This window comes from Corvus moneduloides, chromosome W (genome assembly GCF_009650955.1).
Source record: "Corvus moneduloides isolate bCorMon1 chromosome W, bCorMon1.pri, whole genome shotgun sequence".
Classification (NCBI taxonomy): domain Eukaryota; kingdom Metazoa; phylum Chordata; class Aves; order Passeriformes; family Corvidae; genus Corvus; species Corvus moneduloides.
The window spans coordinates 17,042,308-17,054,542 of NC_045510.1; the positions used below are offsets into that span (position 1 = coordinate 17,042,308).

The 12,235-nt window shown below is 49.0% G+C and overlaps 1 protein-coding gene across 1 annotated transcript in view; it reads right to left on the reverse strand.

The window, feature by feature from the left end:
- Nucleotides 1–208: 208 nt before the first annotated feature.
- LOC116437401 (protein FAM219A-like) overlaps nt 209–12,235 on the reverse strand; it is a 261,478-nt gene continuing 249,451 nt past the window's right edge. The window contains exons 3-6 of the mRNA XM_032095067.1: nt 6,856–6,958; nt 2,046–2,126; nt 1,608–1,662; nt 209–408 (exon numbers count right to left, since the gene is read on the reverse strand). Coding sequence (XP_031950958.1) covers nt 250–408; nt 1,608–1,662; nt 2,046–2,126; nt 6,856–6,958 — 398 coding nt within the window. The 3' untranslated portion in view covers nt 209–249. The remainder of the gene's footprint in view (nt 409–1,607; nt 1,663–2,045; nt 2,127–6,855; nt 6,959–12,235) is intronic.

The following is a 12,235-nucleotide window of genomic DNA, read 5'->3' on the forward strand; positions in this document are numbered from 1 at the left end:
GTATCTCTGGACCCCTCTGCATTTGCTCTCCAGACCAGTCAGTTTTTCCAGGCAATGCCTGGCACTTTGAGCAACTTGTCTTTTGTTTTACCATAGTTTAAAATAACTTATTAACCAATCATAAAATTAATTTTTTGGTTTCTTCTGGCTCCATGAACACAAAGAGGTGCACGTCCTACCATAGGAGGAAGCGATGACTTAAGTTTTACAGTTATAGTGGAAAGCACTGATCACAGCCTGCTGGCCTCACTACTGGATGTGACAGGCGGTGGAGGAGGTGGCTTGGCAACACAGGCAGGTGGGGTTGACGGATTTAGGGGGGATTAGGTCGAGGTCCTCATCATCTGGGATCTCATCTAACCGGTACCCATCCTTTAGCAGCTGGATGTTCAAGTCTTGGTTGATCTGCTACAGACAAACAGACAAACACTTGAGACTTCTTCCTTCTGATGGTTGGAAGAGGAAAGAAGTCCCTTATTCCGGAATATATTTCCCTATCATTAGCAGCTGTCCCATCAATGAAAGAGTCCCAGTTTTTGACCACAGGTGAGGGCTGCCTTCTGTTTTTAAAACTTCTTCCAGAATAGTAATATCTAGAGTGAGATATTCCAGAGTAGCAAATTGATACAGTATTTTATTCTGGAATAATCTTTCCATAAAGATAAGTTCTCATTTAAAGTAATGTAATAATGATGATAATAAACTGACTGGCAGCTGGGCAGTCCCTCCTTTCAGTTTGGGGCACTGTAGCAGCTGAAAGGTGGTGAAGCTTCTTGGCTTTTTGTAATCTCAAATTCAAGTGCTGTCTAGCCAGATATGGGTGAACAACATTTCATCAGGGCCCAGAGATGGCCCAGATCAGCTGATCTGGTCCCTGCTCTTGGACATTTCTCTGCATTTCAGAGGTATTTTTCCAAGGAAGGGATACAAAGAGGAAGAGTTCCCATGGCTTGTGTGCATAATGGCTGTTCAGCACCTTGGATGTAAAATCAGATCCTGCAGAAGCAGTACCTGGAGTTTGAACAACTAATTCACAAGAGACCTTGGGAATATATTCAGAAACAATGCAAAGGGATTAACAAACCAGAGCTTCCCTGCCTTTTCTCTTTGAAAGGGCAAAAGTTCATATCTGCAAGTCCTCCCTAGAATTTCTGGTGCTCCAAGTAAACATGCACTGGGTGACCCTGACTCTCACAAGAACTGGAAATCACAGCACACCCTCAGATCCTTTATTTGTGTCCTTGGCATGCATACAGTTTCTGATCTGCTGTGACAGACAAGTTGATGCATTTGCACCACGTGGGCCAACACTGCATGACTGAGCAGAACTGGGAAAAGCTTAAGTGAAGCCAAAGGTATCTGTGAAAACAGCCGATGGGCAGATCTGTGTCTGTGGCATGGAAGTGTGGGGATGGAGCCAACTGGATCACCAGGAAAGACAGAAATATGACACAGTTTCTGCCATGGCCCCTTCCAGGCTCAGAGTCTACACCACTGGTAAATTCCTTGTGGAACTGTTTCTGGCAGCACAAGGCCATTCTAAGTTCTTTCTGGCTGTTCAACTATTAGCATTCATGGCAAGGATGGCAGGAAAGAGTATAACTCACCTCAGCCGATGAGTATCCTGAGGAGGAATATCTGGACATGTCAAAGTCATCATCACTGCAGGGAATGACAAGATGCAGCAAAGAAGGAAACAACAATTAGAGAGACCTGTATTCCCTGGTTAGCCCTATCTTTCTTGTGTCATGAAGTTGTACTTCATCCACAGAGAAATTACATCAAGAAAGTCTGGAGACCAACTTTCATCTGTAACCCTGAGACCTTTCCATCAAAGTGTTCTTTACTCACATCTTTTCCTACTTGTTTACACACACAGACTTGTTACAGCATATGCTGAAGTACACAGCAAGGAAGAATGCAAGTGGCCCACAAGAGCAGTTTCAGCAGGAATTAGCTTCAGTGCTGCACTATAGCATGAAAACTTGCTTGCACTGTTATATATATATAAATATATATAAAAATCTTATTAACCCTTTGCATACCTGTCTGTATCCAGGGCTACCAGTGGCTTTTCATCTGGACTCTGATCTAATGACGAATAGCCTTTATTGGGAATGACAAGCCTGAAATAATTAAATGTTGTCTGTTAACCACACAGTAAAGCTCAGTACCACACATAGTCTAGAGCAAAGCCATATGATAGTTGGCTTTCTCTGTTTCAGTTATGTTTTGGGGAGGGCTCATAAGGTGTATCCCATAATCATTTGTACCGGGAATTGCCACTGTCCCCCCTCATCATCGTTCCCCCCTCCCCCCCCTCCTTCGGGGTTTGGGGGACATCGCGAGAGATGTAAGCTCGGCCAGGACCCTGAGGGGAGATGGGGGCGGGGCTGGGTTGTCTCTTCCCTTCTGGTTCAGGGATCAAGGAGAGCGGCCGCGTGGGTGGCTGAGTGTGTGTATCTGGCTGGGGGTATTGCTACATTGTAACTTGGCACTAGGATTGGATCTGCCTGCCTTCACTATTTCTGCCGGTGGTGGTACCGAGACTGATTGCTGCCCGATCGGATCTGCCTGCCTTCACTACTCTTGCCCGCTGCCAGGGGGGGTACCTAAACCGATTGCTGCCTGTGAGTTTACAAAAGGAGCAATTTCCTCTCTTCCCCTTCGTCTGAACCTCCACCACCACCTGAGGAGGTTGCCGAACTCCAGTAGAGTGCCCCCTGAAGCCGCAGGGGAATCATCACACCTTCCCTGCCTCGCTGGAGCCTGCTAGCACCCTCTGCCAGCTGCAAGGGAGTCACTGCAGCTGTCGCCTCACTGGAGCCACCAGCGCCCCCTGCCGGTTGTGGTCGTAACTACACCAAAGGGGAAATCACTTGACAGGTGGGAAAAGGCTGTTATTGGGTTATCTTTTTTTTTTTTTGTGTTGTTGCTGTTGTTGTTGTTTGTTTGTCTTTAGATATATATGTATATATATCTATTTTCTAGTAAAGAACTGTTATTCCTTTTCCCATACTTTTGCCTGGAAGCCCCATCATTTCGAAGTTATAGTAATTTGGAGGGAGGGGGTCATGTTTCCATTCCAGGAAGGTTCCCGCCTTCCTTGGCAGACATCTGGGTTTTTTAAACCAAGACAACTTCCTTGCAAGTCCTCCCTTATCAATGAAGACATTTAAATGGGTGCAATTCAGAGGAAGCAGGCTGTGTCTCTGGATAGTTCAGAGCAGTTTCACAGGGATGAACACTGGACATGCATTGAGAACACACTCCTCCCTGGAAGAAAAAACAGTTGGGACACTCCACACTTCATTCTGGTGAACCTGATCACTAGCACTGCTTGTTATATCAGATTGCTCATTTTTTCCTCTAGCAATTCTTTTTTTTCCTCTAGCAATGAGTACATGACACTAGCAATAAATAAATGTGAGAAGGAAGCTAGGGGAAGGCAGAGGCTTGGTGCTCCTACTATTCTTCTATTGAAAATCAGAGATTTGGTCTTTCTGCATGAGCTTCTACACAGCACCCCACAACACAGCACTTTTGAGGTCTCACTCCTAAATTTAGTAATATGAGGAATTTGACCTGGTGGGTGCAGCGCAAAAGTCCACTCAGACTAGCTCTTTTAAAATTCTATTATTTTATGGACTTTTACTTCACCAGAAGTATTACAAAAGCTGATGATGACTTTGCACCTCTAATTACTCTATCGAGTTTGTGTGTTGAAATACAGGCTTCAGAGCTTTTACAGTAAGGAAAATACATTAATTCAGTGGTATCCACTGCACAACAGTTCTTTCATCCACAAAACTGAACATGAGTGAACAAAACATTATTGGGGATCTAGGAGGAGAGCCCTTTGTGGTGCTATTTAATCAGTTTTAAAAAATCACTACATCTTTTTCTTGAGAAATGTCTTTTTTCATAACACAGAACTTCAATTTTTCTGCAACAGACAAAAACGGTGTCTTTGCCCTCAATCTAAATCTTTCCTTTGCATCCTGATTGTTCTTATGCTTGCTTCCCACTGTCCTTGGAACAAAGCCAGATTGCAGTCAGAGCTGCTTTCATCTGCAGGTGTCCTAGTATGAGATTCTTGTCTTGGTGGTTTTGATCACTTAACATAAAATATGTTATGACAAAATCTGAGATAAGGTTATCCTCAGAGCAGGCTACAGTATCTGTGCAGAAGTGGTGCAGATGGTGTTGTGGACTCTGCCTGTGTTACCAGATGATAAATGGCCTACACCTAGTGAGCTAACACAATGCTTGTTCTCCAAAAACTACTGGCCTATAGAAACTGCACAATGTCCATTGTGTAAGAAGGAGAACTGGAAGTTCACCAGCCTCAGTGTCCTGCCAACTCAGCCAGGTTACCTGGAACATTGGGGCCTACAACCACCAGGGACCACCAGAGAGACCCCCAGGACAGAATGCATGTGTAAAGGGGGGGGGGGGGGGAAATATGTTAATGATTTCAGGGAAATGATTATCCTATGTATGTTTAGTCCAGGACAATCAATGAATATGTATGTAGAATACAGTATATAAACAGAAACATTCCTGTACTCAGCATGCACGGCTTTTGGGAGGAGCTATCCCCCCCCATGCATTCAGTGAATAAAGAATGCCTGCTTCTTAATGCTACACTGGTGTTAAGGAGTTTTTTATTTTACCAAATTTTTGGTAACACCTGCGCTCATAGTGAGTATGCCAGCAACACCCCAACCTTGTTCACATATTATTTGCTCTTAGGGAGACTGATTGTGTTATGGATTCAGAACCTTTTACCTCTAAGGCTGGCTGTGCCCCTGACCCAGAGGATCGAATAGTGAAGGCTACCTGGTACTAGAAGCTGGATGTAAGAAATTAATACAGAAAATACAGAAAAAAAAAGCCTTGGGAAAGGAGGAGGAGGTGAAGTAGAGACTAGGAGAGGCAATGTGGTTTGCTTGAATGAAGGAAAACATATTTGATGAGAAGAGCAGAACTGTTAAAAAAGTGGAAATGACTTGAGCTTATTCTCCTCCCGCAGAGACCAGAGGAAGCCAACAGTTTAGACTTTTAAGAACTACCATAACCTGAACATTTTGCAGAGTATCCCACTGGAATATATCCCATTTTTTCTGCAGCCATTATCTTGTGAAAAGTTGCTTGAACAAGCTTGTGATATTTCTGCCTTCCTGGGGTTCCCTGTTTGTGGCAAAACAGACAAAACCATTCTGAAGTATTACTAGGGCTATGCTTGTGGTGCTGCTTGGCTCTCAGAAAGCCAAGGGAGCTGGAAGATGAAGAGATGGGCCAGTGAGACCCTGTGCCAGACACATCCCAGCCATGTGGGAACAATGGAGCTTGGCTACATCTGCTACTAAAGCAATGACTGCAAACCTCTGTTTTGCAGATCCCAAGGGATGCTTCTAAAAGCTGCATGAAAAGTAACTAAGAAAAGCAAGTCTACTGCCAGCAGGCTCTGCTTGGCAGTGGAGGCATCCACATGTCCGCTGAACAGTGCTCAGGTGTACACAAATGGACTGAACTGACTGTTCAAAAGTTTTTGTTGATGGGTGTCATTGCTCAGTCCTTCCCCACCCAAATCACTTTTTTCATTGGCAGCTCAGAAAGAGCAGCCTCTCCAAGCAGAAGTCACTAATTTTACAAGTAGGCACCTGTACTTATCCCATCTTCTCTCCCTTACCATCTTCCTTCACTAATTTCAGTGTTTCTAAAATTCTCAAGCAGCAAATCTTCTACTACTCCTCTTGGGAAACTAGTGTTCAGCCTATTGCTAAAAAAACAGTTTTTTCCAGCTTGTCTTTGGAAGACAAGAAGCATGGAAAAGCCAGCTGAGAGCATCTGCCCAATTTCTTGCTGCCACCAAGGGTCTGGCTCCTTTGTATGATCTCAACAACCAAACAGAGCAGTGAGCAATGCAGTGTGTTCCAACAACATCACAGGGGCTTACAAATAAAACTTGACAAAGTCCTAGCACGATTTATGACTACTATTGTGGAGTTTGGGAATTAATTAATTAACAGAGAGGCTCTGATCTGCAGTTCCTGTTCTACTTAATATATGGTAATTCAAGCAACTTTATCATATTCTGCTGTCATTCTAAGTGAGGTCCTCTACTAAAAACTGCAAAGCGTATAATCCTGTGGACTCAGGGGGGGCTTCCTTCCTCCTGAATGCAGGTATATGATACACTGGTGTACTGAAGCTTACATGGAAACAATAGAAACACTCTAAATGAAAGTATTCATCCAATAACATCCTTTTTTACAGCAATTTGTGGCACTGTCTGATACTGTCATACAGAGATGTGCCAAAGCAGCTCCAGCAAAGTATGGCCATGCTGTTTCAAGTGAGGAGGAGGTATATAGCAAAGCACACAGAGATGAATTGTTCACAAGCCTTTTTTAAGTCAATAATTATGAAGAAGGGGTCATCATCAAAAAGGAACAGGGGAACTACTGAGATAAAAGCAGCCAAAGCACAATGATGTTCTAAACCAGTTTGTGTTACATGAAGCAGCATCATACACTCTCCTGCTGTCAGGATTAGGAGACTACCCAGAACATGTAAAACAGTCATATCAAACTCCTAATTTCAACCAAGCTGGGCTACCTCTGCCTTCTTCAGGCTGCATTGTCACCAATCCTGAGCCCAGCTGTCCCTGCATCTCCCCAGGGGATGGGATGCAACACAGCATTTGGGCCTGTCAGCTCCGGGAAGGGTCATCACTGCTCTCACAGTGTTTGGCAGTAGGCAAATAGCAATGAACATCATCCTTGACCATCCTAAGGTCATTAGGGATTGCAGCTTAGAGCACAGAGGAGTGCTTTTCCAGTCCTTTACCTTGTTCGTGCCATCACATTGTTCTTCTTGGGCTGCTGATTAACTGGGCTTCCCATGTTGCCATTCTTCAGGGAGCTCTTCTGAGCCAGCTCCCTCTGCTTCTCTGCACATAGGATACAAAGGGGGAAAGCAAAATTAGGGCAACAGCCTGGTTGGCCACCATACAGCTGCAGAAACCCAGATTTGATAGCAGCAAAAGGCATAGCAGGATTAATAGCAACAGACATGACCTCTCCATCCCTCAGGAAAGGACACAGTAAAGACTGGATGAGCTGTGTCCCATTGTCTCCAAGGTCACCAAAGGCTAAAGCTAACATACCCTCTGTATTGGGTCTGACTGAGGCAAAGTTCACAGCCCTCACAGTGCTGAGCTTTGCATTAGTAGCTGGATGGGTGTTGATAACGGGCCAGTGTTGTGGCTACTGCTGAGCAGTGCTGTGCCTCTGACATTGCTTCCCCCATCAAAAGGATAGGAGTGGGCAAGATCCTGGGAGGGGACACAACCGGGCCAGCTTGTGGGAGTGTGTCTTGTTTGGTTCAGTCCGGGTCTCCCCTTTGGGTTTTGTGTTACTGTACCATCCCAGTTTATACCCTCCTGGTTTCGTGTTCATAACCCTGCTTTCTCTATTTGTCTCCTCCCAGACCCCTGCCAATCACTCTGGCACCCCTCCCAAGCTTCTAGAAAGTTCTGGCAGGGGCGTCGAGTGATTGGTCTTGGGGGGAGGATCCCTCCTTTCCTTTCCCAAGATAGGTTCCCTTGTGTGTCCCTCATCCCGCAGACCCGTCCTTCTCCTTCCCTGATTCGATGCCGTTGTCATCCCTCCCCTGTCGCCACCCCCCCATAAAACCCCTGGCAGGCGCGTTCAGGGTTGCTCATTGCTGGACACCCCCGGGGGGCGAGGTCCCCTGTTCGGAGACACAATAAACCTTCCGGATTTCATCCACAATTGAGCCTGCCTCCTTCTTCCACCACCTGCCTCTATTGCCGCGGTCCTGTGGAAGGACCCACGAGCCAGACCTCTGGTCTCCCGGATTCCGGAGGCTGGCCCCCGCAGCCTGCTGCGTCTATTGCTGACTGGGCAAAGTGGGAACTGCTCCAAAAAGGACGCAGAGGCAGCTTGGCGCCCATCGCGGGGCCCCCGCTTCCACCGGACCCCACGGAAGGGACTGATTGGACTTCCAAGTGCGTCCTTGGGACGTCAAGCTACCCCAGTTGTAGCAGGCTCCGTTTTAGTGAGCTGCGCTCCTGGGGAGGAGGACGGTAGCTCCGCCCGCGCCAGCAGAGTCGTCCTCGGTGGAAATCGGGACGCCTGGAGCTCGCCTGGACACCAGCAGGTAAGTATTTCCTCGGGGGGGGAGCTTACCGTAAAGCCTTTTGAGGCAGTTCCCGCGTGCGGGCGGAGCCACACGAGCCGCAGTGTCGGCGGCGGAGCGAGGCGCGGCGGGACCCGGCGGTGCCCGCCCGGCCGCACGCAGCGCGTGGTGGACGGCTTCGCACGGTCCGCGGCTCGTAGGAGCCCAGGGTAGGCTGCGCAGCCCCGGGGCGAGTGTGTTGCTTGCCTCCGGTTTGTTTCGGGGAATCGGTGTCCGAGGGTTGGTTTGTTTTTAAAGCTCCAGACGTCGTGCTGTGGATTATGGGCGCAAAATTGTCCACAGCACAAAAGGGGGTATTTTTCCAAGTTGCGGGACTCCTGGAGGGGGGGGGGGGGGAAACGTTTTTCTAAAGGGTGTTTAAAACGGTTTGTGTGGTGGCTGTTTCAGCACTTCCCTCAGTGCTCCCACAGTTCGGTTTTAAGCGATCCCTTTTGGAACGCCGTGGGAGCAAAAATAGCTCAGTCTGAATTGACAAAAGAAAAAGATCTAGATAGATTTTCTTTATTATACCTACAAATTCGGGCTGCTTTAAATCAAAACAGGGAGAGGGAAGGACAGCCTGCCCCCGGTTCCCCAGTTACCCCTAAGCCTTCTCCTAAACCCGTGTGCCCTAAACCGGGCGTCCTGAAGGAAGCAAACCGCGATGCTGCGCAGGGTTGCCACCGACTCCCTGGCTTCCCTCGGGATTCTCAGCCCCCCGCCCAGACAGTCCTGGCCAGACTGCCCGGGGCTTATCCCGTTCCCCGACTTCCCCAGTTGCTAAACCCCGTGTTCGCTTTAGTTATATTGAGAACTTAGAAAATGGATTCCCTGCCCGACGAGGACAAGATGGCGGGTGCCACATGGCAGAAACCCCCTCTTGCCCTCCCCCCGTTTCTTCATCCCAAAACCCCTTTCTCCCAAGTTCCAACCCCTTTCGTCATGACCCCTCCCAGTACCCTAACTCCTCCCACACCCAAGCTGGGTCCACCCCTGTTGCCCCTCCCACCTGTCATCAGTGCACGCCCCCGTGCTCCGCCCCTAGAAGTTGTTGTAGGTCTGTGTCTGGTTGCCACCCGCTTCCTGCTTCCGGTTCCCACGCTTGGCCTTCCGGTTCCCACAGTGAGTGGCCGGAAGGGGAGGGGCCTGAGGACCGGAACCCGGAACTGGACTCCATTCCTTCGGCCGCTCCGTTTTTTTATCAAAGGTCCAGGAGAGGGGGAATGACCCACACCAACTGGGAACCCCTCTCCCACCAAACGATCAAAGAACTCTGCAAGGCACAGAAAGAGTTCGGGAGAGAAAGCGAATATTTTTGTGGCCCTTTAAAGGCAAATATCTCCGGAGCAGTAATGATGCCTTTTGACCTGCGTCAGCTTTTCTCGTGCTTGCTTTCCTCGGCAGAGTTTCTGCTCTGGAGGGCGGCATGGGAAAAGGAGCTCTGCCGACTCCTTCCTGCGCTTCTGCAGAGCTCTGATACGGCTGTTGATGCTGACAACCAGGCATTAACTATGGACCATTTAAGCGGCGAGGGGGAATGGGCATTGGCGCCGAAGCAGGCCCAGAGTCTGCCCCTAGAGGTGCTGCAGCAGGTCAAGGAACTGGCCGGTAAGGCATTCCTTGGCCTGAGACCGGACGCGCCCATGGAAAGTTACTCACGGGTCCGACAGCAGCCCACAGAGTCGTTCCTCCAGTTTGTAGAGAGACTAACCCGAGCAGTAGAGTTGCAGGTCAGGCAGCCGGCGGCCAGAGAGGAGGTCATAACAGAGATGGCAATGGCAAATGCTAATTCCCAATGCAAGACAGCTATCCTGAGCCTCCCACTGGACCCCCTGCCGATAATCCAAGCCATGTTAGAAGTCTGTGCTGCGAAAGCACCGCACCTGCAACCTGCCAGCTCGGACAAGCAACGGTCCCGAGGAGTGGTCTCGGTGGGAACAGCAACACACCATCCTGCTGTGGAACAAAAGAGGACCACGGGCCGAAGCAGCGGACAACCTCCATCGAGGAACAGCCAGAAGCGGGCCCAACAGCAGACCCGAAACACCTGCTTCCTTTGTGACCAACCCAGGCACTGGACCAAAGACTGCCCGCTCAAGCGGCAATTTCATCAATTTAAACAGGAGCAAGGGTCTGGGGGATTAGGGAGCCAGTTACAAAAAAACTGAGTGGGGAGCGCACGCCCGACCCGCGTGATGATATAAAAAGGTTGGGCCGTGAGGGGGAGGGGGAACAGAAAGGGGCCAAAAAAGACTATGCAAAATTACCAGATATGACTTTTCAGCCTGACTTCACTTCTCCTGCTGATGGTTCTTTCAGGTTGCAGCTGTCGACACCGCTCTTCCTGAAAACCTACGAGTGGCACGCCGCACCAGTAAGTGTCGGTGGTGAGCTGGGGACGTGGGACCCAAGCCCTAGCAGGTATGTCATTGTTGGAGATGTTAAATGCACACCACCAGAGATCGAAGTCGCTCCGGGACTCATGACATCCAGTCCCGAAGGACCCGTTTTCTGGCTGCGCTGTGTCCGTCCACCTCTGTTTCTGCCTAGAGGGCAGATGGTTGCCCAGGCTATCCCTGCAGAAGGGCCACACCCGACGATGTGTGCCACACATGTAATAGGAACAGGGAAACCGTGGGTAGACTGTAAGATCAACAGAGGGGAAGAAGTCCTACATCTCAAGGGGCTTCTGGACACAGGGGCAGATGTGACGATCATTCCCACACGGGAATGGCCAGCACATTGGGAATTGCAAAACGTGACCGGACACGTGCAGGGTGTTGGGGGAATCCAATTGGCGAAACAGTCCAAAAGCGTCGTGCAAATTAAGGGGCCGAGCGGACAATTGGCGAACATACGTCCGTTCATATTGGATTACAAGGAACCCCTCTTAGGGAGAGACCTCATGCAACAATGGGGAGTCACAATTGACATACCTGACCCCCCCGATAAATTTTTGCGTGGTGACCACTGAAGAGCGCCCTACCCAAAAACTGAATTGGAAAATGGACTGGCCGCTGTGGGTAGAGCAGTGGCCACTCTATAACGAGAAATTAGAGGCACTCGAGAAGCTCGTGGAAGAGCAGCTTAAGAAGGGGAATATCGTGGAGACCAACAGCCCCTGGAATTCCCCGGTCTTTGTCATCAAAAAAACCTAACAAAGACAAATGGCGGCTCCTCCAGGACCTTCGCCAAATTAATGACGTGATAGAGGACATGGGCTCTCTCCAACTGGGAATGCCATCCCCAATGATGCTTCCCCAAAATTGGAACCTGGCAGTAATCGATATTAAAGATTGTTTTTTCCAAATTCCTCTGCACCCTGACGATGCCCCGCGTTTCGCCTTCTCGGTTCTGGTTATCAACCGAGAAGCCCCGAGGAAGAGATACCATTGGAAAGTGCTGCCGCAGGGCATGAAGAACAGCCCGACCATCTGCCAATGGTATGTCTCTTCCTTGCTTGCCCCAGTTCGCGCAGCCGCAAAAGAGGCCATCATCTTTCATTACATGGATGATGTCCTTGTATGTGCCCCCGACAATGACATGCTTGCGAATGTGCTTGACCTGACAATCAGTGCATTGGTTGCTGCAGGGTTCGAGCTCCAAGAAGAGAAAATTCAAAGGATGCCACCTTGGAAGTACCTGGGCCTGTAAATTACAAAGCGGACCATTGTGCTGCAAAAATTGGCTATCAATACAAATATTAAGACCTTAGCAGATGTCCACCAACTGTGTGGGTCACTAAATTGGGTAAGGCCGTGGCTGGGTCTATCCAACGAAGACCTAGCCCCCCTTTTTGATTTACTAAAAGGGGGAGAGGAGCTTGGTTCTCCCCGGACACTTACCCCAGAGGCGCGGACAGCCCTGGAGAGGGTGCAACACCTGATGTCCACCAGGCAAGCAAGCAGGTATAGACCTGACTTGCCATTTAAGTTCATCATCCTGGGTAATCTGCCACACCTGCACGGGGTTGTCTTCCAATGGGAGGACAAGAGGAAGAGTAAGGAAGACCAGGACCAGAGGGACC